This window comes from Loxodonta africana, chromosome 1 (genome assembly GCF_030014295.1).
Source record: "Loxodonta africana isolate mLoxAfr1 chromosome 1, mLoxAfr1.hap2, whole genome shotgun sequence".
Classification (NCBI taxonomy): domain Eukaryota; kingdom Metazoa; phylum Chordata; class Mammalia; order Proboscidea; family Elephantidae; genus Loxodonta; species Loxodonta africana.
Genome location: NC_087342.1, coordinates 151,222,417 through 151,249,629, shown reverse-complemented (window position 1 = coordinate 151,249,629; position 27,213 = coordinate 151,222,417). Strand labels below are relative to the sequence as shown.

The following is a 27,213-nucleotide window of genomic DNA, read 5'->3' as shown; positions in this document are numbered from 1 at the left end:
GTTCGCCTCGGCTTTTTTCCCCTTAAAATAATTTCATAATCAATAATGAATTCATCTTCTCATTATCTTTTGAGAGTAAGTAGAGGTAATTGTCCTCTTGATGTTGAACGGTGGCTGGGAGATGCCAGAGGATTTTCTAAGGCCACACGATGAGCAAGGCCTAGGAGAGGGGTCAAGTGCATGATGTGTGGAAATGTAAACCCCTTCCGTTGTGATTCAGTCTTATCCCAAAAAAGTTGGGTTCACTACAGTCCTGGCCACAGCTAACCTCTTGGGTTTCCTTCTGGCCCTGGTAGTACAGAGATACAGAAGAGTTGGAATAAGTGGACGTATAGAATAAATAGGTAAGAAATGATTTGCCCAAGGTCACACCATAAACACAGAGCTTGTTCAAATTTATTGAGAGAGGATATTTTTATATTGGGTGCATTGTAAACATGTTTGAGTGACTCAGAGTATCAAAATCTTGATTCTCTAATCAGAAATCTCTTATGTTTTAATATCCAAACAGACAGGCTGGTCTAATGGCAATAAGAGGCAGAAATGGATGAGGGACGTGGTTCTAAATTTGAAAGATCATTATTGGTCAGTCCCTTAGTAACCGTGTTGGCCCCAGAGTTCAGCCCCTGCTTTATTCAAACCCCACCACCAACACCACCACCCCACCGCAAGTGTTGATGGTGGCTTTCACTGCCTAACACAGGCACCTCTTGCTCATTTTTCTTATCCCTTACGTTTTATTTACTTTTTTAACCTTTTTTATTCTCCCTCTCTGTCAAAGTCTTAAAACTTTTCTTGTGACAGCAGCTTTCCCTGGTTCTGCTCTGACACTCCAGACAAACACCTTTCTCACTTCTGTTCTAATGTGTCCAGGGTTCTGGTTTACTTTCTCAAAGACCTCTGGGGAGGACTTCAGTTCAGTTTCCCAGATCTGTAAAATGTTGCTGGGTGCTGACTAGTCGATTCCGATTCATAGTGACTCTATGTGACAGACTAGAACTGCCCCATAGGGTTTCCTAGGCTGAAATCTTTATGGGAGCTGATTACCAGGTCTTTTCTCCCTTGGAGCTGCTGGTAGATTTGAACTATGGACCTTTCGGTTAGCAGCTGAGCACCTAACCATTGCTCCACTGAGTACATATAACCAACCTTCATTTGCTCTAAAAGCTGTTGCTAAAAACTTCACAAGAACACCTTTTGTTTCTTGCAGTTGTTGTATGTAGCATTGGTCAACCAGAACACATGAGAAATGTTATTGCACACATATCTTAAGAAAATATTGCATACATATCTTAAAAAATAAGGAATCATGTTTTTAGTTACTTACCAGTGATTTGAGAGGATTTCATAGAGATAGAGAAAGATTTGGTCTTCACACATAAATAAAAATCACTTTCAAAGATCTTTATGCCTTTGAAAATATATATTCTGTCTGCATTTGATTTTCCTCACTAGGTAGGTAATCAAATGAACAGTGAATCTTCATGATTTTTACATATTCTTTTAGTAGTAGTACTAGTGGTGCAGCAGTTAATTGTTTGGCTGCTAGCCAAAAGGGTTGGCAGTTCGAATCTACCACCTGCTCCTTGGAAGCCCTATGGGGCAGTTCTACTCTGCGCTATAGGGCCACTATGAGTTGGAATCTACTGGAGGGGGATGGGTTTGGTTTTTTGTTTTTGGTATTATTCATATGTTTCATTCCCACTTGAGTTGGAATTTCTTATTGAACTGGGTCTTGAATGTAAAAATAGTTGGATTGATCAACCCACTACTCCAGAAATGTAAAGGAGCCACAGATACTGTTGCAAATAGAAACAAACCAGAGCTCCCTTCCTTAAACCTTAAGCCTTTGTTGACTCCACGGAATACTAATAACAAAGAGATTCTAACTTTCCTGAGACTGAGTGAGCCTCTGAGTATAGTCACGTTCCACAAAAGACCCTCTCATTGTCTACACTTGGGTTGCGGGGAAAAAGTGTGTATGTGTTCTGTGTGTATGTACTTTGACAGAGACTTACAGATGAGAAAATTAAGACCCCTGGGTTAGGGGACATGTCCAGGGTGACACAGCTAGTATATGGTTGAGTTGGGACTTGAACCCCAATCTGGCACTAACCCAGCATTTTTTCAGCCATTCCACTTGATGTCGCTTTGCCACCACGTTATCCTCATTCTTCATTAAATCTTTGTTTTGTTTTACGCATTTGGGGCTTGTTCAAATGTGTCACCTCTTGGAGAATCTTTCTTAATTACAACAGCCCACAATTGTATAACACACCGGCATTTACAAAGTGCATTTCATATGATGGTGTCTCATTCTCCCTGAGAGACTACTTGAGCTCAGCAATGCTGGGCCAACCCTGTTAGAGCTGTGTAAGGAGGTTCACTTTGGCCTTGAAGATCAGGCAGGTATGCCCCCCAGGCAGGACTGTGCTTAAGGTACTCGTCCTTCTTTCTCTCCTTTGTTTACAAGACCTGTTGGCTTGTGACAGGGCTCTGACACTTAAGGGATAAATTGGGAAGTAAGTAATTAGCATGCAGGTTAAAGGCTGATAATGGCCCCATTAAATGACCTTTTCCCATAATGCTGTTCTCTGGGTGGTTTGAGTTTCCCTGGGGTCTTCAGGAGTCCAGTTACAAAGCTGGGGTATTTGGGAGTTTCTGGTACTGAATGGACCAAGGAGAAGATAGATAAATGTGGTGTCACTGACCACAGTAGATAACTTTACCTAGGCATACAGCTGGCCCTCTTCATATGCAGTTCCAAGTGTAAGTCTGGGCCAAGGTCGGACATGGTTTCTTTTTAAAGTTTGGGTAATTTAGCTTCAAATCTGCTCAGTCACTTTCGTTTATTCATCTCAACCAACAAATGTTTATTGAGTGTACGTTGTGTTAGGCGTTGAAGCCTCGGTGTTGACATCTGTAAAGGATAAATATATCTACTTGAGGATTGGAGTCCTGGGTGGTGCAAACAGTTAGAGCTCAGCTTCTAACTGAAAGGTTGGTGGTTCAAGTCCACCCAGAGGCACCTTGGAAGGAAGGCCTGGCGATTTACTTACAAAACCTCAGCCGTTGAAAACGCTGTACAGCACAGCTCTCCTCTGGCACACAGGAGGTCACCCTAAAGTTGGAATCAACTCAACGGCAGCTGGTTTGTTTTTTCGTTTTACTTGAGGATTAGAGATGACGCTGCAGGCCTCAAAGTAGATGGTAGTTGCTGAGTGATAGGAGGTTGGAGTGTGTTGGCTTCAAGCAGTTTCACTGTGGCCAAGGCTAAAACCCCTCAGGTGCCTCATCCTCAGCCAACAAGATCAGGAAAGGGGCATGACCTGCCTTAGCAACCTCCATTCCCACTGCAGCAAACCTGTCTGCATCCTCATGTTCTTACCACTCTTCTGAGGCTCTACGCCCCTTCCCCACTCAAGCTACACACACACACACACACACACAGGCACTGCAGACTCCTCAAGTGTAAATACCTGTTCAGCCTCTTCCTCCTTAGCATTTTGGTGAAAGGGGCTCTTGTTCGCTTGTTCTGCCAAGTCGGGAACTCAGGACTTCTCTCTCGTCCCATGAGTCACCAAGTGTTATCGATTCTCCTTGAACATTTCACAGATCCATTCCTTTTGCCTGTTTCCACTGCCTGTGCCTTAGTTCTGTCATTTCTCATTTCTGGTCTCATAAAACTTTCTAACTGCCCCCCATACTGATCCCCTGTAGGGAGCCTATTCTGGAGTAAATTTCCTGAAATGTAAATCTCACGTTTGTCTTCTTAGTGATTTCCTCCTTGCTTTCAGAGTAAAATCCTACCCTCTCAGCATCTAAATCATGAGGTAACCTGTTATTGCTCTATAAAATAATTTATTAAAATATATTTATTGAATTTATGCCACGTACTACATTGTATCTTACATGCGTGTATGTGAGAGAGACAAACAAGTAAACATCAGAAAACAAACATACAAAAAGTAAGGTAATTGTGGATAGTGATCCAAAACCAAACCAAATCAGCTGTCATTGGGTCAATTCTGACTCATGGCGGACAACCCTGTGTGTGTCAAGAGTAGCACTGCTCCGCAGGGTTTTCAAGGCAGTTCTTCGGAAGCAGATTACCAGGCCCTTCTTCCAAAGCACCTCTGGGTGAGTTTGAACTGCCAGCCTTTCAGTTAGTAGTCTACTGCTTAACCATTTGTGCCCCCCAGGGACTCCGGTGTATGGTGGTAAGCCCCATTGAAAAGGTATCGGGTTATGGCATAGGACGTGGTGGGACCTGACTTAGAGCAGTTTTTGGTTGCTGCCGCGTTCCTTCTGACTCATGGTGATTCTGTGTCTGCAGAGTAGAACTGCTCCATAGGGTTTTCAAGGCTGTGACCTTTTGGAAGTAGATCGCCAGGCCTGTCTTCCTAGGCACCTTTAGGTGGGTTCAAACTGCCAGCCTTTGAGCTAGTTGTTGTTGTGTGCCATCGACTCAATTCTGACTCATATCGACCCTATAGGACAGAGTAGAACTGCCCCATAGGGTTCCCTAGCCTGTAATCTTTATGGAGGAAACCCTGGTGATGTAGTGGTTAAGAGCTACGGCTGCTAACTGAAAGGTTGGCAATTCAGATCCACCAGGCGCTCCTTGGAAACTCTATGGGGCAGCTCTATTCTGTCCTATAGGGTAGCCATGAGTAGGAATCGACTCAGTGGCAATGGGTTTGGTTTGGAGTCTTTAACCTTAACAGAAGCAGACTGCCAGGTCTTTTCCTCTGTAGAATGGCTGAGTGGATTTGAACCACCGACCTTTCAGTTTGCAGCCAAGTGCTTAACCATTGCCCCAGCAGGGCTCCTTTTCACTGGTAGTCAAGCTGACCAGGTGAAATTGGAGCTTGGCTGAGTGAGGAGAAGGAGATAGGGAAAGCCTGGGAAGAAATCGCCTTTCAGGCAGAGGAAGGAGCACCGTGAAAACCCTGAGGCGAGAGTTGTTATCTGAGGAGCAGGAAGGACAATGTGGCTGGAGGATAGGGAACAAGTGGGAAAGATGAACCAGGCATTCAGGCGGGTGTGTGTGTGTATGAGGGGTATACAGCCCATGTAGGGCCCTTGTGTGTGTGTGTGTGTGTGTGTGTGTGTGTGTGTGTGTGTGTGTAGAGGGGTGTACAGCCCATGTAGGGCCCTTGTGTGTGTGTGTAGAGGGGTGTACAGCCCATGTAGGGCCCTTGTGTGTGTGTGTGTGTGTGTGTGTGTGTGTAGAGGGGTGTACAGCCCATGTAGGACCCTTGTGTGTGTGTGTGTGTGTAGAGGGGTGTACAGCCCATGTAGGGCCCTTGGAGGAGGAAGAAGTTTGTATTTTATTCTAATTGCTGTGGGAAGCCCCTGGACAGTGCATAGCCTCTTCTGCCTTAAAAATGTATGCCCTAAGCTCCAGACTCTTCCTGGAACCACCTTTCCTCTCATTCATCTCTTTCATGCCTCTTCCTTTTGAAGACTCAGATATTATTTCTCCTGGGAGCCCTCTCTGTGAGCCCTTAGCACGATAGCAGGGCATTGTGATCCTCAGTTTTTCTTGCCTATTTTCCTCTCAGTTGCTAGGGGATGAATCTTTTTTCTTTGTGTCTGCAGCCCCTGGCTCAGCCCTGCCTAACATTTGGCAGGCATTTGGGGAACCTTTATGAAATGAGAACAAACTGCCCTCTTGCCAATTTCACCTCACTCTAGCCACTTCCTCCAAACTCCCCTCAGCACTTTTAAAGAGCCCTGTCTGGCTACATCTCTCCTCAAGGTCCTCCTGTAGTTAGTTTCTGATTTCATACTTAAAAAAAAATACTAGCTCTTTTATTGTCCCTTTCAAAGGAACCAGAGTGAAACCTGTGTGAGCTGGAACTCAAGGAGACTGCCTTGTTTTTCACGTCTCACAAGTTTTCCACTCGTTTTAGTGGAAAATGTTCACGTTTTCCTTCTCTGACAGGTTTCTGCTTTACACAGATTTTCTTCTATCATCCGTCATTGTCTTTCACGCTTTCACATTTCTCAGATTGCTCTTACTAAGCCTGAGAGAGTGGATAATGCTAAGGGAAATGATGGAGCGAGTCCAGCCTTCCCCGGAAGTCCAGGAGGTTAAGTGTTCCTTTTCCTGATACAAGTTTCCCGCAGCTACCATTCCCTGAGTGGAGTAAGACCCTTTGAGAAACTCAGATTTGCACTCTATGGGGCTTGAGGGAAGGGTTGTGGTATGGACTGAATTATGTCCCACCAAAATATGTGTTGTAAATCCTAGCCTCTATGCCTGTGGTTATAATCCCATTTGGGAATGAGTTGTCTTTGTTATGTTAATGAGGCAGGATTAAGCAGAAAGAGAGAGATGGGGTAAGATAGATGCCAAGATACATTTAGAGATCTCCAGAAAACCAGAAGGCTGAAGTCGAAGACCTTCTTCCAGAGCCGACAGAGAGAGAAAACCCTCCCCTAGAGGCCGGCACTCTGGATTTCTAGCCTCCGAAACCCTGGTGGCGTAGTGGTTAAGTGCTACGGCTCTTAACCAAAAGGTTGGCAGTTCGAATTTACCAGGCGCTCCTTGGAAACTCTATGGGGCAGTTCTACTCTGTACTCCAGGGTCGCTATGAGTAGGAATCGACTTGACGGCAACAGGTTTAGTTTTTTGTTTTAAACTGTGAGAAAATAAATTTGTTTGTTAAAGCTACAAGTGTGTATTTCTGTTTAGCAGCACTAGATAACTAAGACAGGTGGGGAGAGGGTTGGAGGGGGGATTTTTGTTCCTTTTTAATGTATGAAACCTCTCCGGATTTACGGCAGTGGTTTACAAAACTTTTTGACTGTGGTCTAACATAAACACGTTATACCTGGTGGCCCAGCGCCCACATGCATAGATGTAAACCTAAAAGAGTTCTACCAAGCAATGTTTACTCTTATTTATGCAGGGTGTACTTTGATGTTTTCCCGTCTCTTCTATTTCTTTTGTTGTTGTTGTTAATACTGTTGCTGTTTAACGTCCACTAGATTGATTTTATAACCACTAATTTGCTCTGGGAAACCCTGGTGGTGTAGTGGTTAAGTGCTACGGCTGCTAACCAAGAGGTCGGCAGTTCAAATCCACCAGGCGCTCCTTGGAATCTCTATGGGGCAGTTCTACGCTGTCCTATAGGGTAACTATGAGTCGGAATCTACTCGATGGCAGTGGGTTTGGTTTTTTTGGTAATTTGCTCTGACTTACAGTTTGGTAATAACGTCGGATGTAGAATATTTGAAGAGCCTCAGCTGGCATGAAGCTGTTTGTAGCAGGGCTTCAACCGGTTACTCCAGTTCGAATCCCTGCTGAGAATGTGCATTTCTAACAAGTTCCCAGGAATTTATGGGAAGAATCACCTGGGAATCTTTTTAAAATGTAGATTCTGATTCTGTATATCTGGGGTGGAAATGCAGATTCCCAGCTGGGAACTTGTTAGAATTGCATATTCTCAGTGAACCAGACAGATCCAGTTAGAAGCCCTGATTTGTGGAACACCTCAAGGGAAAGGTCCATGTGTATTTTAATTCATGAGATATGCAAATTAGATAACATTTAGCATTTAATGTGCCAAGGAGACAGCTGATTGGTGGCTGGGGCCCTGAGTGAGGACTTCTCCACACACCAGCCATATGACCTTGGACTGGTTCCTTCCTCCAGATTGCTCAGGTGTAAAACAGATTTGTACCTCCCTCACCGGATGGGTAAAGTTTGTAGAAATGTCCAGCGGAGTCCCTGTACACAGTGTTTCCAGTACATCCCAGCTAAATGCAATAAAATGCATCTGCTTCAGTTTAAGGGGTCTCAGCAGAGGTGATGGTGCTGTTGTTCATCTGGCCCATGTGTGAATTTGTCAGGGAAAAGGAAATACTTTCAGCTGACAGCCAGCACAGCTATATGCCCATTTCGCTACCCTGCCACACTCTGTGTATGTAAACACATATACATACTCCACTTTTCACAGTGGTCTTCATCGCCTCCCAGGTGACCCAGACCTCTGCAGTGCACCAGGGTGGGTGATCACACCAGGCAGAGACTTGTAGACTCTGCTGAAGATAAGTTAAAATCTACTCCAGCATCTAGCAGTATGAAAGACATTTGTAAACACTTAAATATTTTTGTGCTTGTACATGATTTAATATGGGGCTTTACTTTTGTTCATTGGAGGCAGGGTTGCGTGTCAGAAAGAGCGTGCTTAGACTTTGGATGGGCCAACCTTTAGTTCCTAAGTTTTTTTTTTACCTGTGAAATAGGGATAATGATATCTATTCTTGAAGGATTATGAAAGGAATGAAGTATGTAGAGTACCTAGCACAGAGCTTGGCACGTGGTAGGCACTTTCATACATGGTTACCATGTGTTTTCATTGAATGCATACTTTACTGTTCCATGCAAGGCATTATGCCTTTGCTTGCTTGGTAGAATTCTCGCCTTTCATGTCGAGGGACCCAACTTCAGTTCCTGGCCAATGCACCTCACGTGCAGCCACAGCTTGTCTGGGGAGGCTTGCATGTTTTTATGATGCTGAACAGATTTCAGTGGAGCTTCTGGACTAAGATGGACTTAGGAACAAAGGCCTAGCGGTCTGCTTCCAAAAATCAGTCATTGAAAATGTTATGGATCACAACAGTCTGTATCTGCAACCGATCACAGAGATGGTGCAGGACTGGGCAGAGTTTTATTGTGTCGTGCATGGTGTTGCAATGAGCCGGGGCCAACTCCACGGCAACTAAGAACAGCTCCTGGAGGACCTCCTGCCCTCTCCTTCTCTTACCCCATCCAAATCCTGCCCTACTTCAAGTCTATATTCATGTAATCCACTGGGTTCCTCCTACCCCAGCCCACAAGCATTTCTCCCCTGTTTAGCATGGATCTTATTGAGATATAATTGACATAAAATAAATTGCACATCTTTTGAAAATTTTGGCATGACACCGTCACCACAACCAATATGTCCATACAAAGACATACACACAAAGGCTCACGACAGCTTTATTTGTACTAGCTTCCTTGTACCCCCAGTAGTCCCTTCCCATCCCTTCCAGTCCCAAAATAACCACCGATCTGATGTCACTATAGATTAGTGTACATTTTTTAGAATCTTCTGTGAATGAGATCGTAGCGTGTGTACTTTTTAGACTGGCTTCTTTTACTCAGCATAGTTATTTTGAGATTCACCCATGTCATATGTATCAATAATTTATTTCTTTTTTCTGCTGAGATGCCCCCAAATCTGCATATACATTCACTTGTTAATGGACATTTGGGCTGTTTCCAGTTTTTTATATTAAAAATAAAGGCAGTTGTGAACCTTTGCGTACGAGTCTTTGTATGGGCATATGCTTTCAGTTCTCTTGGGTAAATACCTAAATGTGGAATGGCTGGATAGTATGGTAGGTATATATTTAACTTCTAAGAAATCATGGGACTGTTTTCCAAAGTTGAAAATTTTGTATTTCCACTAGTGTTGTATGAGTTCAAGTACTTCCACAACCTCACCGCTTGTTACTGTCTGTCTTTTAATTTTAGGTATACTAGTAGGCGTGTGGAGCCCTGGTGGCACAGTGTTTAAGAGCTTGACTGCAAGCCGCTCTTTGGAAACATTATGGGGCAGTTCCACTCTGTCCAGTAGGGTCACTATGAATCAGAATTGACTGGAGGGCAACGGATCGGGATTTATTTTTATTTTTAGTAGGCGTGTGGAGTCCCCAGGGGGTGGAAATGGTTAAGCACTAGACTACTAACCAGAAAGAAGGTTGGTGGTTCAAACCTACCTGGAGGTACCTCAGAAGACAGGTCTAGGGGTCTGCTTCTGAAAGGTAACAAAGCCTTGAAAACCCTATGAAGCAGTTCTGCTTTGCACACATGGGGTCACCATGAGTCTGAATAAACTCCAGAGCAACTAACAACAACAGTAGGTGTACACTGGGATCTCCTTGTGGTTTTAATTTGCATTTCCCTAATGACTAATGATGTATTTAGCATCTTTTCATGTGCATAATTTATCATCCATAAATCTTCTTTGGTGACTTGTCTATTCAAATCTTCTGTCCATTTTTTAAAAAAGGTTGTTTATATTTTTATTAATGGGTTTTGAGAGTTCTTTACATGTTTTGGGTATAACTCCTTTATCAGACATTATTTGCAAACATTTTCTTTCAGTCTGTGGCTTATCTTTTTATTATTTTAACAGTATCATTTGGAAAGCAGAAATTTTATTTTAATGAAGTCTAACTTTTTTTTTCTTTTTTGGGTGTTGTATCTAAGAAACCTTTGTGTAATCCAAGGTGACAAATATTTTCTCCTAGGATTTTCAGTTTCAGGTTTTATAGTTAGTCCTGTGACCTATTTTGAGTATGGTATGAGGTTGGGATTGAAATTCTTTTTTTTTTTCGTATGGCTGTTCAGTTTTTTCAGAGCCTTTCGATGAAAAAACCACCCTTTCTTCGTGGAATTGGCTTTGCATTTTTGTACAAAATTAATTGTTCATATATATGTGGGTCCATTTCTGGACTCCCTATTCTGTACCATAGACTTATTTGTCTATCTTTATGCCAATAGCACATTGTCTAGACTAGATTTTAAGTTTTCCAAGGTAGGAACTATATTTTATATATCTTTTTGTCTAGCCAACATTTACCAAGCAACTATTTTGGGCACATCATCCAATATATTTATCGTATGGATGAAACAAAAACCTTGTTTATGACAACCATTTAAGGGGAAAATATGGGGTTAAAATGACAATTTAAAGAGTATTTGATATTTTGAAACTTGTGTTTGGCATATGAATATCAAAGATTTTCTGTAAGATTGTACATCTTTGGACATTAATTTTAAAACTTGATAAATTTAAATGGATTGTACCTCTTTAAATGTACTTCAAAAGCTTTGTAAATTAAAACATAAAATAGTGTGTCAGTTGTCTCTTGATGATCCCACTTCGTGTCCTTCATGATTTCTTACGTATTTTTAAAAAATTTCTCTCTGTTTCAAAACTAATTTTAACCATATATATTTATGTGTGCATGGAAACCCTGGTGGTGTAGTGGCTAAGTGCTACAGCTGCTAACCAAAGGGTTGGCAGTTCAGATCCACCAGGCGCTCCTTGGAAACTTTATGGGGCAGTTCTACTCTGTCCTATAGGGTCGCTATGAGTCGGAATCGACTCGATGGCACTGGGTTTAGTTTTTTGGTATTTATGTGTGCATATTTTCCTTTTTAAAATTAAAACTAAAATCCCCTTTAATTATCTTTCAGAATCCTTCCCTGATCCAGGCAATTATTATCTGTTTGCTCTGTGTCCTTCTGGACTCATTTTTAATGCATTTTTGTATATTCATGTTCTCTATTGGTTTGAGGTGGTTTTCTTAAATTAAAAAAAAAAAAAACCCTCATACTCAAGTTTTTTTTAAGAAGAACCTTACTTAGCATTCTTTTACTTAACTTTTACTTACTTCTCCCCTACCTACCTCCCATGCTGACATTGTTTAGAATTAAAATCCCCAATTTTTATTAAAAATTAGAATCAATTCTTAAACTTAATGGGTTTCACTAGCATTTTTTTGTTTTCCATTGCTTATTGCATTACACTACATTTTGGGTGTATTTTTCTTCTTCCAGAGTACAACTTTGAGTAATTCTTTCAAACAGATTAAGTGGGCAGTAAACTTTCTGAGTCTGAGTGTCAGAAGGTCTTTTTATCTCACCCCCACATTTGAAAAATAATGTGACGGATATGCAAATCTGAGTTTAAAGCTGTTTTCCTTCAGTCCTTTGAAGATATGATTCCATTCCCTTCTTGTGTCCCATGTTGCTGATGATAAGTCTTATGTCTTTCTGATTCCTTTGTAGTTAATCGTTTTCCCCCTTTTGGTAGTTTTAAGGATTATATTATTCTTTGATGTCTTGAAGTTTCACTATGATTTGTCTCGGTGTGGGCTTGATGTTGTTGTGTAAATTTCTCCTCTTTACTTCATGGGTCAATTTGAATTTTATCTTTTCTTAGTTCGGGAAGTGCTTACCTATTTCTTTAAATATTATCTGCCTCCCATTTTCCGTATTCTGTCCTTTTGGAAGTTCTTTGGCTGGATAATGGAACTTCTGAATCTTATCCACAATATCTCATTAACTGTTATTTCAGATTTTCCATTGCTTTATTACATTGTACTACATCCTGAGAGAATTTGGTTTTCCAGTTCACTATTTTCTTCTTCATCTGTACTTATTCTGCTTTTCAATCCATATAGCTTTTTTAAATTAAGAAATTATTTTTCTATTTCCAAGATCTATAGATGACCTTTTATTTCCATGACTGCTTCTGTTCTTTGTTTCGCGAATGCCATATTTTCCCTTTGAGTATTTAGATTATACTTAATTTGAAATTTGTGCAATCCCTTCATGAACTCAATTTCTTGAATAAGTTCTTCACTTGTTGTTTGTAGTTTCTCTATCATAATCTTGCATTTCCTCAAATGTCTGGCAGGTAATGGAAGGCAGCCAGTGCCGTTTCCACCTGTTGCATTCCACATGTCTTAGAGTTAGGGAAGGTGAGAGTACTTTGAGGGCAATAGTGTGGGTGTCTTCTGTTCCTTCTGGGCATTTCTAGCCCCTGAGGAGCTACCGTCCCTGGACGTTGCTTCCCGATGGAGGCATATATTCTGGTGTGTGTGTGTGGAGGGAGTGGTGGTGGGCATGTGGGGCAGTCGTGCACAGGGTTTGCCTGCTTGGCTCTCCTCACTTCAGTTCTCCAAATAACGACCTGTTGGTTGTCTTCATGCTGTGGGCTTCCACCAGTTCTTACTTTCTGTAGCAGAACTGTACAATTCATGGTCAAGTTTGTCACTTCCCTCTTCAATCTGATCTGTTTTCTAGGGATTTCTCAGTTGTTTGTCAACTCGTACTTCACCTGTTTGTTTCAAGCTCAGTATCTGTTTGTTTATTGTTCACCTTTTCTATTATTTTTAGGGATTCAGTATGGGAGGGAAAGACTGTAATATGTTACTAGTCTGATATTTTGAAACTGGAAGTTCTGTTTTTTTTTTTTTTAATTCATGTTCCGCTTTTGCTAAAATTGACTTGTAATGGCAATACTGTGAGTGGGTAGCATATATAATCACTGATGAAGAAGGGGAAAAGCTAGTGACCTTGTGGGGTGACTTACTCCCATGTTACTGCTTATATAGTATATTACCAGCAATTTAATGAATTGGGTTAGGTTGAACTGGAAAAGTGTGTGTGGGTACAGTGGGAGTAAGGTGTTACTTATAGTGAAATAGTATCTGTGCATATCTATAGCTGCTTATTTTTTTTTTCAATCATTGTTTTACTTAAAATTTTTGTGCTTACCTACACCTATCCCAAATTCACACATCAAATGAAATTTACTAAGATATTGTCAATTACTAACATGTTTTAGACAATTGTAGAATTTTGAAAAAAATTGATAGTAGAACAGGAAAATAAAGAATTATTTTCCAGTCTGTATTAGATTAGGCCTAAACTGGGACCAAGGACTTAGAAAGGCATAATGAGGTATAGTTCAGAAGGAAACAAAAAATAAGTTTGGGAAAAGATATATATATGCCTCTATATTTACCTGTATTTTGCTGTTTTTCTTAATAAGTTGGTTTCTTTTCTTGATATTTCTCCAAATTTCATATTGGGTCTTTTTTTTTTTTTTTGGCCAGTCACCAATCTTTTTTTTTTTAAGATATGTTTTACATACCATAATATTCACTTTTTAAAAGTGTACAATTTCAGTGGTTTTTAGTATATTCATGAATTTGTGAAGTCATCACCATTATCATCACAATTTCAGATAATTTTTATCACTCCTTATCCCCCGGTACCCCCATCCCAAGGCAATCACTAATCTATTCTCTGTCTCTATGGACTTGCCTATTCTGGACATTTTATATAAATGGAATCATACAATATGTGGCCTTTTGTACCTGGCTTCTTTCACTTAGAATCATGTTTTCGTGATTCGTCCATGTTGTAGCATAGATCGTTGCCTCATTCCTTTTTATGACTATATATAATATTTTATGGATATACCACATTTTGTTTATTCATTCTTCAGTTGATGGACAGTTGGGTTGTTTCCACTTTTTGACTATTATGCATAATGCTGCTGTGAACATCCATGTACAAGTTTTTACGTAGACGTATGGTTTCAATTCCCTTAGGCGTTTACCTAGGCATGGAATTGCTGGGATATATGGTAACTCTATGTTTAACATTTTGGGAAACTGCTAAATTGTTTTCCAAAGTGGCTGTACTATTTTACATTTCCACCAGCAATTTATAAATGTTCTAGTTTTTTCATATTCTCAGTAATGGTGGTTGTCTGTCTTTTTTATTATAGCCATCTTAGCGGGAGTGAAGTGGTATATTTCATTGTGGTTTTCCCTAAGACGAATGATGTTGAACATCTTTTCATGAGTTTATTGATCATTTGTATATGTTCTCTGGAGCAATATCTATTGGAGCCTTTTTCCCATTTTTAAATTGGGTTGTCTTTTTATTATTGAGTTATAAAAGTTCTTTATATATTCCGAATACTAGACCATTATCAGATATGTTACTTGCAAATTTATTTCCTGTTTGTGGGCTTTATTTTCACTTCCTTGGTGAAGTCCATTTATCCCCCCGCCTCCCCCCACTTTTTTAAGTGTGAAGTAGGAGTGCAACTTCATTCTTTTGAGTGTGACTATCCAGTTGTCCCAGCACCATTTGTTGAATGGCTCTTTTTTTTTTTTTTTATTGTGCTTTAAGTGAAAGTTTACAAATCAACTCAGTCCCTCATACAAAAACTTATACGCACCTTGCTATGTACTCCTAGCTGCTCACCCCTGATGAGACATCACACTCCTCCTTTCCACCCTCTATTCTGTGTGACTATTCAAACAGCTCCTGTCCCCCACTGCCTTCTCACCTCGCCTCCAGACAGGAGCTGCCCACATAGTCTCATGTGTCTACTTGAGCCAAGAAGCTGACTCCTTATCAGTACCATTTTCTGTCTTATAGTCCAGCCCAATCCCTGTTTGAAGAGTTGGCTTTGGGAATGGTTCCAGTCTTGGGCTAACAGAGGGTCCAGGGACCATGACCTCCGGGGTCCTACCAGTCTCAGTCAGACCACTAAGTCTGATCTTTGTGTGAGAATCTGAGGTCTGCATTCTACTGTTCTCCTGCTCCATCAGGGATTCTCTGTTGTGTTCCCTGTCAGGGCAGTCATCTGTGGTAGCCGGGCACCATCCATTTCTTCTGGTCTCAGGCTGATGTAGTCTCTGATTTTTGTGCCGCTCAATGGGTCTTATTTTTAATAATTATTTAGATACTTGATCTCGTTTAATTATCAAATTGACCCTGTGAAATATTTATTATTATCAACTCCATTTTACAGATGTTGAAACTGAGTCTCAGAAGCTAAGTATCTTGTCCAAGGTCTCACAACTCAAACGCTGGCTCTTGCTGACTTCAGAGCCCTAATATTTCCGCACTTAAGTAGGAAACCTGCTCAGGGATTAAGTGGTTGCCTAGTACTAAAGAACATTGTAAAACTAATCTGTATGTTTTGAGAATAAGGAAAAGAGAGGCTTACAGTGATTTGAGCTCTTATACTAATTCCTACTTTTAATTCAGTTATGCCTAATCCTATAGGATCCTTGACAAAGGATTTTTGGATTAAATGTCTGTTACCGGGGTCTAGAGCAGCACTGACTTACATAAGTGTCTGTGATTGATGGCAGCGTTCTGTATCTGGGCTGTCTAGTACGGCAGCCACTAGACACATGGGGCTATTGAGCGCTTGCAATGTGGCTACTGTGACTGAGGAACTGAATTTCAATTTTTATTCATTTAAGTATAAATAGCAACATAGGGACAGCATCGGCCTAGAGCCAGTGTGGACCTGGGAGAGGTCAGCTTCTCACGAAATCTTCATCTGCCCTCTGTCACAGAGTGAGGCTGAGGCCTCTAGTACATGCCCCTTTTCAGGCATTTGTGGCTTGTGTGAGCACTGGCTAGGCCATGGTAACTGAGAGCATAACTCAAATAAACAAAGTTCCCTTTCGTAAGTACCTAGAGACTAATGATCTAGGCAGAGAAGGTCGTTGCTCCAGAAAAGTAAAACCTGGAGCCTCTTCCACCAACAATCTGCTCCAGGGAATCTCTGCTCCTTACATGCCAGATTCCGGCTTGTGATGTGGAATTACACAGTTTTTCTTGCCCTCTGGGATGGTATGAGCAGTAGTGAAACAGCATTTTTCAGTGTTTTGCACTTACCAAAAACTGTCCTTAAATGAGTAGGGTGGTGATTTAGTTAACACTCTGTATTTGGAAGAATAGCATCAACTGTGAATCATAAATCACATTTGAGGTGGAAGTGAAACTTCTCTAATTAACCGCTGTGAAAGTGTCTCACCCTCATTCTTGTTTTGTGGTTTCTCCAGTTCTGGACTTCAGCGATCCCTTCAGCACTGAAGTGAAGCCGAGAATCCTGCTCATGGGCCTGAGGAGAAGTGGCAAGTCGTCTATTCAGAAAGTTGTCTTTCACAAAATGTCTCCCAACGAAACCCTGTTCTTGGAGAGCACTAACAAGATATGCCGGGAAGATGTTTCCAACAGCTCCTTTGTTAATTTTCAGATCTGGGACTTTCCAGGGCAGATTGACTTCTTTGACCCTACATTTGATTACGAGATGATCTTCAGGGGAACAGGAGCACTGATATTTGTCATTGACTCCCAGGTAAAGCTCAGAGGCTCAGGGGTACCTGCAGCCACTCATACAGGCAGCTCTGTGTGTTAAAGCAAGTTAATTTGTCAAGGTTTTGTTTTTTAAATCTAGAACAGGCCTTTCTGCCAAACAAGTGTTTCTCAGCCAGGACTGTCAGATTTTGGTAAGGAGAAAAGGCTTCATTCAGCCCTGAACAATAGCTGATCCTTGTTGTACGTGTCAAGTCGATTCCGACTCATAGAGACCTTATGTAACAGAGTAGAACTTCCCCACAGGGTTTCCTAGACTATAATCTTTATGGAAGCTCATCACCAGGTCTTTCCTCCTGCGGAGCTTCTGGGTGAGTTTGAACCATTAACATTTCAGTTAGCATCTGAGCCCTTAACCATTACAACCAGGGCTCCTTAGCTGGCACTTACCAAGCCAAAAGCAAACCTGTTGCCATCGAGTTGATTCTGACTCATAGTGACCCCATAGGACAGAGTAGAACTGCCCCATAGAGTTTCCAAAGAGCAACTGGTTTATTCGAACTGCTGACCTTTTTGGTTAGCAGCCAAGCTCTTAATCACTGTACCACCGGAACTCCATAACTAACTCATAGGGAGCTATTTGTATCTCAGCCAATCATAGACATAGGAAACCTCTCAGGATAGAGGGCATCACGCTAGCCGTGACGGCAAATATATGTCATCCCCCCTTTGATAACCTGGAAAGCATCTATAAAACATCACAGCTTCTCTGTAACAGGAGGAGCCCTGGCGGTACAGTGGTTAAGTGCTTGGCTGCTAACTGAAAGGTTGGTAGTTCAAACCCACCGGCCGCTCGCTCATTGGGAGAAAGATGTGGCAGTCTGCTTGCATAAAGATTACAGCTTTGGAAACTCTATGGGACAGTTCTACTCTGTCCTATAGAGTCACTATGAGTCAAAATTGATTCGACAGCAACGGTAATTGGTCTCTGCAATAAAAATGTATGTAAATTTACACGTTAAAAGGTTTATTATTTTTCCTATGATCAAATAGTTCTAAGTGTGAACATTTTTCTTCTAAATCAAATTATTAAAAGTATTACTGGAACACAAGATAGCATAACTGTATTTTGCAGTTTTATAGATGATTATTGAATATAAAAAGTAAAATTTGATTGGAAACATATCTCTTAGTAAGATGGATATTTTGTCCATGCTTGAATAAGACAGGATTTGGCATCAGTTCTATTTTTGTTTTCGTATAGACGTAAGCACTGAGAAATTTTGTTCACCTAAATAAACAGGTGAATGTCCATGAGTTTTGTTTATAGTATTTGCTCAATTATTTAAACTCCCTCCAAGTTATATTTCCGAATTTTTCAGTTTTCCTGTCATGAAAAATTATTTTTAAATATTTTATAAAACAGATGTCCCGATTAGGCCCTCATCCAACTTTGTTGAAAGCAAAGAATTAGGAAACCCTTGTCTAACCCTGGTGGCACGTGGTTGAGAGCTCAGTTGCTAACCAGCAGTTCGAATCCACTAGCTGCTCCTTGGAGAAACCCTACGGGGGAAGTTGGTTTGTCTTGCAGAGCCTATTACCCAGTCATTAGAGTGATTGACTTTATCAGTACTCAGTCCAGCATTCTGAATTGTCTCTTGGACACAGGGGGTTTTTTATACCCAGAGGCCAGTGTCTACTGGAGTAAGATTCAAGTAGGCTAAGGAGTGTGCCTTTGTCTAGTAAAGTGTGAAGAGAGGGTGGAGAAGGGAAACTGCAGGACCACAGGTGGTAGGTCTCTACTGATCATGAAAGCACACATGTAGCAGGGAGTTTGAGTGGTGCAAAGGTTAACTCACTTGGCTGCCAACCACAAGGTTGAAGTTTTGAGTCCACCCAGAGGTACTTTGGAAGAAAGGCCTGGAGATCTCCTTCTGAAAAATCAGGCATTGAAAACCCTCTGGAGCACAGTTCTAGTATGACACACACAGGGCTGCCATGAGTCAGAATCGGCTTGATGGCAACTGGTTTACGTGTAGCAGAATTGGGATATTGGTGCTCTTAAACCTGTCTGTGCTTATGTACTCTTAGAAAGTCTGTCATGCATGCCCCAGCCTGAAGGCATGCCCAGCTACGAGGAATAAAAGGGAACAACAGGTCAAACAGGTATGCACCAAATTCACTCTGAAGGTTACGGCATTTCCTGGAAACTGTGGACCTACAAGGAGACCGATTGGCCACCTGCTGGCAGGCATTGCCTCAGCTGCACTCACAGCTCTTCCATGAACACCAGTGGTGTTACAGATGAAGGGGTGATGGAGACTTTTAGTGGTAATGGTTCTGAACCCACACTTGGAAAACCATTCTCTGAGACGACTGCGCATGCCTGAGTGGATAGTACATTATTCAGGGGGCTAGGGGTCTGTTTAATACAATTATGAAACTTTCTCCCAAGCCTTTCAGTTCTAAACGAATGGATGTATATATACATCCTGTGTGCTGTGGAAGCATGACCATATGGTTAGAAGAGATTCTTTCTTCTTTGGTGGGTGTTGAGGAGACTGATCTATGTGGTCTTCTGCTGGTGCTCTACAACAAGCAGTTAACTCTCCTATCGTGGCCCATCCAGAAATGAGTGTGTTGCGCGTGTTTGCAGGGACCTGCCTCAGGTCCATAGTCTGCTGTCGGTAGCTGCTTTCCTGACCGTCCCACTTGTACTGACCTGTTTTCTGGCCCATCTGTGCCCTTGGCAATACCCCAGTCTTCCTGCTTCACGTCTGGCAGCCCATAAATTAGGGAGCTTGGAGCCCGAGGGGAGCAGCAGGAGTGTGTGTGGTTTCGCAGGGGAGCTCCGGGTTGTGCCACTCATCTGTCTCTCCCAAGTTCCATCTTTCTCCCCAAGACACGCTGCCCGTTTCTATAGTTGTTGCACTAGGTAGTAGCAGCCCTACCCATGGGTAAGTAGATTCCAAACAGATTATTCATCATTTCAAGACAGTGGCTTAGTAAGTACTCACCTAAATACCATGTTATGCTTGCGTAGCAGTTTATGTTTATGGAATTCAAATTTCCAGTGCAGATCTATCTCATGTGTTTGTAATATGGCTCTAATGTGGCTAAAATAAGGCATACTTGCCTGTTTTAAAATTGCAGCTGTAATTTGGTTTTAATTTCACCTAAACATGAAAAGCAGACATTCAATTTGGGTTGGTAAATATGTTTTCTTTATTAAGCTACAGGGCATAGAAAGGTCTGAGAAATTTCCTCTTTTGAACCTGCATTCTTAGAAAAAAAAAAAAAAAAGTGTGGGAAATACATTGTTGAGGTCTGTCGTTTACCAAAAATAACAAATAACTCAATAAGCAGTTTCAGAACTTATCTAATAAATTTTTCTATCGGAAATAGACTTAAAAATCTCTTTTGCAGGAATCTATGTGATGTGATTACAAGCACCAAAAAAATTCAAACTGTAGGGAAGCGTCTAGGCAGCTCTTTAGTGGCATTTGCTTTATTTCTAAGCAGTGCTCTGTTGGTCTGACACCTCGTATTTTTATTTTCTGCTTGTGAATTCTTCATAATCACAGGATTGCCAGATAAATATATCGCCAGGGAGAAAGTATGTCCTCACAGAAGGTTGTGAAAGCGAAGAAAATGAAAGCACATCCAGAGTGACTTTCCCTGAGTGAAACATGGGACCTGATGCCCCACAGAGTCTCCAGGGCCACCCCTGCCCCCTGAAGCCCTTCCACATATGCCTTTGGATCCAAAAGAGAATTTGGCCCGTGTCAGTGATTATGACCTTCCAGTAATTCCTAGATCTAATATTGAAGTAAACACTAGGCAGTATTTTCCCCTCTGTTTTTATTTGTCCTGGAAGATAATAACAAATACAGACATTTCAAAATGGGAAACATCATTTCCAGTCCCTCTACTCTAATAAACCAAGTATTCCTTTTTTCTCTCTTCCTTTTAATGTCATTTTTGAGTGCTTATAGCTATGTACCTCTTCATCAGGTAGTTGGTGTTTTAGTCATCTGGTGCTGCTGTAACAAAATTTCACAAATGGTTGGCTTTAACCACAGAAGTTTATTCTCTCACAGTCTAGTAGGCTAGAATCCAAATTAAGGGTGCCAGCTTCAGGGGAAGGCTTTCTCTCTCTGTTGACTCTGGGCAAAGGTCCTTGTCATCATTCTTGCCCGATCAAGGAGATTCTCCACGCAGGAACCCCGGGTCCAAAGGATGCACTCTGCTCTTAGCTTTGCATTCTTGGTGGTATGAGGTCCCCCTGTCTCTCTGTTCCCTTCTGTCTTTTATATCTCAAGAGTTTGGCTTGAGACACAATCTGATCTTGTAGATTGAGTCCTGCCTCATTAACATAACTGCCCCTAATCCCATCTCATTAACATCATAGTGATAGGATTTACAACACAGGGAAATCACATCAGATGACAGGATGGTGGACAATCATACAATACTGGGAATCATGGCTTAACCAAATTGATACACATATTTTTGGGACAAATTCAATCTGTGACAATTGGTAATCAGACCGTGGGGGTGATTTTATATGCTTGGCCAGGGAGGTCAGAGAAGTAGTTCCTGATTGTTGGAGATGGCGATGCTGTCTTCACATTGGTTTGTTTCACTCACAGGCATGCCCCCTTAACTCGCTTCTTCAGTTTAAGATGTAAGCAATAATAATTGTTTGTTTAAGTAGAATTTACATACAGTAAAATGTACCCATTTACATGCACAGTTGAATGAGTTTTGACATTTATGCACTTAGTCATCTAGTGCTGCCATAACCGAAATACGACAGGTGGATGGCTCCAACAGAGAAAAATCTATTCTCTCACGGTCCAGTAGGCCACAGTCCAAACTAAGGGTGTCAGCTCTAGAGGAAGGCCCTCTCTCTGTTGGCTCTGGGGGAAGTTCCTTCTCATCAGTCTTCCCCTGGACTGGGAGCCTCTCCAAGCAGGAACCTTGGGTCCAAAGGATACACGCTGCTCCTGATGTTTCTTTCTTGGTGGTATGAAGTCCCCAACTCTCTGCTTCCTTCCCTTTAATCTCTTGTAAGATCAAAGATGGTGCAGGTCACACCCCAGGAAAACTCCCTTTACATTGGATTAGGGTCGTGACCTGAGCAAGGTGTTACATCCCACCCTAACCCTCTTTAACCACAGGCAGAAATTATGATTTATAACATGTAGGAAAATCACAAAATGGAGGACAACCACACAATACTGGGAATTGTGGTGTAACCAAGTTGACACATATTTTGGGGGGAAGTAATTCAATCCACGACATGCATCATGTAACCATCCCCACAATCAGGGCGTAGAATGTTTCCACTACTCTAGACAGTCTGCTGGTGGTGTTTCTGAGACAGCCCCCTTAACCCCCATTCCTAGGCAACCACTGATCGGCTTCCTGTCACTGTTGTTTGCCTTTTCTAGGATTTCATATGTGTGGAAGCATACAGTAGCAACATTAGTTTTTGAGATATTTTAAGGTGTTAAAAAAGTGCTGCAAATCATTAATCTAGAATTTTTACTTCTAAAACACTTAATCTGCTGGCCTCTATGTCTAGTATTTGCCTTTCATTGTAAACAACTCTTGACAGAGTGTGAAGGGTGAGAAGACTCCATTTGCTATTTTTCCTGTCTTCATGTTTTTCTATTACTATCTTTAATGTTTTGATTTGTCTAGAGACTAGGCATAAGTTTTTATTTATTTAGTTTGGGAAAGAATGCAAAAAAAAAAAAATCCCCTGTTATATTGGCTTTCTGTATTTGTTCAGGTTTAGAGTCGTAATAGGAGCCCTGGTGGTGCAACGGTTAAGCACTCTGCTGGTAACTGAAAGGTTGGCAGTTCCAACCCAGCCAGCGGCTCCACAGGAGAAAGACTTGGTGACCTGCTTCCGTAAAGATTGTTGTTGCTGTTGAGTGCTATCAAGTCAATTCCAACTCAGTAGCCCTACATAGCAGAGTAGAACTGCTCCATAGGGTTTCCTAGGCTGTAACCTTTGTGGGAGCAGATTGCCAGGTCTTCCTCCTACAGAGCTGCTGGGTGTCACCAGGGCTTCTTCCGTAAAGATTAAGCTAAAACCAAACCCACTGCCCTTGAGTCGATTCTGACTCATAGCGACCATATAGGGCAGAATAGAACCATCCCATAGGGTTTCCAAGGCTGCAAATCTTTAAGGAAGCAGACTGCCACATCTTTTTCTTGTGAAGCGGCTGGTGGGTTCGAGTCACCAGCCTTTTGGTTAGCAGCCAAGTACTTTAATCACTGTCACCAGGGCTCCTTTTTGTAAAGATTACAGCCTAGAAAGCCCTTTGGGGCCGTTCTTCTCTATCACATAGCGTTACCATGAGTCAAAACTCAACTCGATAGCACCTAACAACAACAGTCATAATGGGTGATGAAAAGTCCTTTAAGTTCTGTCTTATAAATCTCTTTTATTTTTGGCTATAAAAATAGAACCTGTCCACACCCTTCAAACTAGTAAAAAATTAAGAGACCTGGTAACACCATATATTGGTGAGGGTGTCTGGAGCATGGGGCACTCTATAACACTGTATATTCAAGTTGAAGGTGTGCATACCTATGACCCAGCCAGGCCTCGTTCTGGTTTCAACCCCTGGGGAGGATTTGCATTTCCACCCCAGATATCCTGAATCAGAATCTACATTTTAACAAGATCCCTGTCATGGATTGAATTGTGTCCTCCCAAAATATCTGTCAACTTAGCTGGGCCATGATTCTCGGTATTGTACGATTGTCCACCATTTTATGTGATTTTCCTGTAAGTTGTAAATCCTATTACTATGATATAATAAAGTGGATTAGCGGCAGTTATATTGATGTGATCTATAAGATTAGATAGTGTCTTAAGCCAATCTCTTTTGAGATATAAAAGAGAAGCAAGCAGAGAGACATGGAGACCTCATAACACCAAGAAAACAGGTTTAGGAGCAGAGCGCATCCTTTGGACCTGAGGTTCCTGTGCTGAGATGCTCCCTGACCAAGGGAAGATGGATGACAAAGACTTTCCTTCAGATCCCACAGAGAGGGAAAGCCTTCCCCTGGAGCCAGTGCTCTGAATTCAGACTTCTAGCCTACTGGACTGTGAGAGAATAAACTTCTGTTTGTTGAAACCATCCACTTGTGGTACTTCTGTTACAGCAGCACTAGATGACTATGGCAATCCCCAAGGACTCTCATGTATAATAAATTTTTAGAACCACTGCTGTACTTACTAGTGGTTCTCAGAACTGGTCCCTAACCAGCAGCATTAGCATCATCTGGGAACTTGTTGGAAATGCAAATTATCAGCAGGGGTTCAAACCAGAGTGAACTTGCCCTCAGTGCAAGCCCCGGAAAACTCACAAACAGGCACAAACATGTGCATGAGACTGTCCACATTATCATTGTTTATACTAATACATAATTGGTAGAGCAGTTAAAAGGAATTATGCACTGGAGTTAGGTAGTTCATTATAGGTGAATCTCACTGACATAAAGTTGAGAGAAAAAGGCAAATTATAAAATTGATTTGGGGCAGCTTGATTCTTCTATAAATTTTAAAATGATCTCAGTGAATTCTGTATGTTGTTTAGGGGTATGTATGTATGTATCAAATGTATGAAGAGATGAGTGGGAGTAAATACTAAACTTAGCACGGTGGTTGCCTGTGGAGGGCAGGTAGAGGAATAAGGTGGGCTGGGAGAATGGGGGGAAACACTGGGTTTCAGCGTCTACTGTTTTATTTCTTAGACTGAGAGATGGATACACAGATGTCCCTTTTATTATTATGTAGGTGTTGAGTGTTGTATGTTGTTGGTTGCCACCAAATTGATGCCAATTCATAGCGACCCCATGTCATATGTAGGAGTTGGAATGGTGTATTGTGTAATTTAGGGCAGTTACTTTGGACCAGGGGTTGACAACATTTTTCTGTAAAGGGCAATTACTTTGTGTATTGTGTAATTTAGGAAAATTACTTTGGACCAAGGGTTGACAACATTTTTCTGTAAAGGACCAGATGGTAAATATTTTAGGCTTTGCAAACTACTATCTCTGAGGAGTTTCCACAGAGGAAAACTACTCAGCTCTGCTGTTGTAGCATGAGAGCAGCCATAGACAATACATAATCAAATGAGTATGACTGTGTTCCAATAAAACTTTATCTACAAAAAATGGGCAGTGGACCAAATTTGGCCCATGGGCCAAGGTTTACTGACCTCTACTCTAGACCACTGATTCTCAACTTTTTTCCTAGTGGTTCCTTCCCCCTCTGCCCAGTGACCCATATCGTGTCTCTATCTCTTGTTGTTGATCTCAGTTTACCAAGAGTCTTGGAAAGCTGGGAAGAATGATCCCAGGGAGGTCCTAGGTGTTGTGGGGCCAGTTTTTCTTCATGAATCCCAATGACCAACAATCCCTAATTTTTGACAAGCTATGTAGACACCTGTAACTCTGGTCGTTATGAGTGTCATCAACCTAAATCACAACTGCCTACAGCTACGTAACTTTTTATTTTTTAAAAATTATTGAGGTGAAATTCACATAACTTAAAATTAGCCAATTTAAAAGGAACAATTCAGTGGTATTTAGTGCATTCACATCCAAAACATTTTCATCACCCCACAATAAAACCCTTCACCCATTAAGCAGTTTCTCGCCATCTCCCCTCCCTTCAACCCCTGGCAATCACCAATCTGCATTCTGTGTCTATGAATGGCTTATTCTGGATCTTACATATAAATGGAGTCTTACAATGTTTTTAGGTGGCTGGCTTCCTTCACTTAAAATATTTTTGAGGTCTAGCCATATTATAACATGTATCAGTACTTCATTCTTTTTATGGCTAGTAATATTCCATTGTATGTATGTGCCACATTTTGTTTATCCATTCATTAGTTAATGGACATTTGGGGGATTTCTGCCTTTTGGCTATTGTGAGTAGTGCTGCTATGTCCATGCATATACACATATTTGTTTGAGTACCTAGCTTTTCTTCTTCTAGGTGTATATATAGGAGTTGAATTGCTGGGTCATAAAGTAATCTAACTTTTCTGCACTGGCTGAATCATTTTACATTCCCTTCTACAGCTGCCTTTCACTAGTCTTTAAGAAAACCTAAGTTTTCAGATTTGAATTCTGTGAAACCATAGAATTATTTTGGCCTTTGCAAAATATTTTTGGGGTTGTACTCATGTAGTTTCCAGAGATAAGGGTGTATATATGGAAGGCAGTTTAGAAGGCTTCAGGAAGCCAAGCCACTTTTTCTGGCGCCTGCACTAACAGGGTGCGTCTTTGTTCCTAGGACGATTACATGGAAGCCTTGGCCAGGCTCCACCTCACGGTGACCAGGGCCTACAAAGTCAACACCGACATCAACTTTGAGGTGTTTATTCATAAAGTGGATGGCTTGTCAGATGACCACAAAATTGAAACCCAAAGAGATATTCACCAGAGGGCAAATGATGACCTTGCAGATGCTGGATTAGAAAAAATTCACCTCAGGTGAGAACAGAAACCGTGCTGAGGTCTCAGTATTAGATGGAAAAAAGCAGGTTTGGGGTCCAAAGTCACCATGACTGGCTTGGCATGTGCAGTCATTTACCCGTTCACCCTATTTTGTGCTGTAGACATTGGGATAGGATTTGGGAAAAGCAAGCTTTGAATGTGCTTATTCTAATCGTTGGTAAAAGTAGTGTTTTTGTTTAAGCATATGGTCAAAGCTAAGATTCTCCCCCCTCAAGTATGAAGCACATAACATAAAACCCTGGACATAATCCAATAAATTAATAGATGTTGAAGTTTTCAGTTCTTCATAAATATGATAGTATCTATAATCAAAAATGGCTCCCTGGGTGGTGCAGTTTGTGCTTAACTAGGAACTGAAATGTTGGCAGTTCAAACCCACCCAGAGTGGCTTGGAAGAAAGGCCTGGTGATCTGTTTCTATAAAGATTATAGCCAAGAAAACCCTATGAACAGTTCTACTCTGTGACACATGGGGTCTTCATGAGTTGGAATCTACTGGACAGCAGCAGGTATAATCATAAGTAGAGGAGTATTCTGAAAATAATTCAAACAGAGATGTCCACAGAGGAAAACCACTTTGCAGTCATTTTTAGTGTGGTGGTACATGCATCATTCATTTTGCACATCAGAGAATGAAAAAATGAGATGTTTCAGTATCCCTAATATGATAGCTACTAACTGGACACGCTAATGTTGTCTGTGGTTGTATGCTACCGAGTCGATTTTCAACTCATCGTGATCCCATATGACAGAGCAGAACCGCCACATAGGGTTTTCTAGGCTATAATCTCACAGCAGCAAATCGCCAGGCCTTTCTTCTCCCACCAGTTTGAACTGCTGGCCTTTCAGTTCACAGCTGAGTGCTTAACTGTTGCACCACCAAGGCTCCTTGGACAACCTGGCAGGAGTGTGTAAAAATGATTGTCTTGCAGAATCTGAGGAAGA

The 27,213-nt window shown here is 41.5% G+C and overlaps 1 protein-coding gene across 2 annotated transcripts in view; it reads left to right on the top strand.

Moving 5' to 3' along the window:
• RRAGD (Ras related GTP binding D) overlaps positions 1 to 27,213 on the top strand; it is a 49,292-nt gene that overhangs the window by 3,735 nt on the left and 18,344 nt on the right. The window contains exons 2-4 of one of the 2 annotated variants that reach the window (XM_064288959.1): positions 16,462 to 16,757; positions 18,806 to 18,880; positions 26,046 to 26,245. In XM_064288959.1, the coding sequence (XP_064145029.1) occupies positions 16,462 to 16,757; positions 18,806 to 18,880; positions 26,046 to 26,245 (571 nt within the window). The remainder of the gene's footprint in view (positions 1 to 16,461; positions 16,758 to 18,805; positions 18,881 to 26,045; positions 26,246 to 27,213) is intronic. The other variant, XM_064288960.1, reaches the window with a different exon arrangement.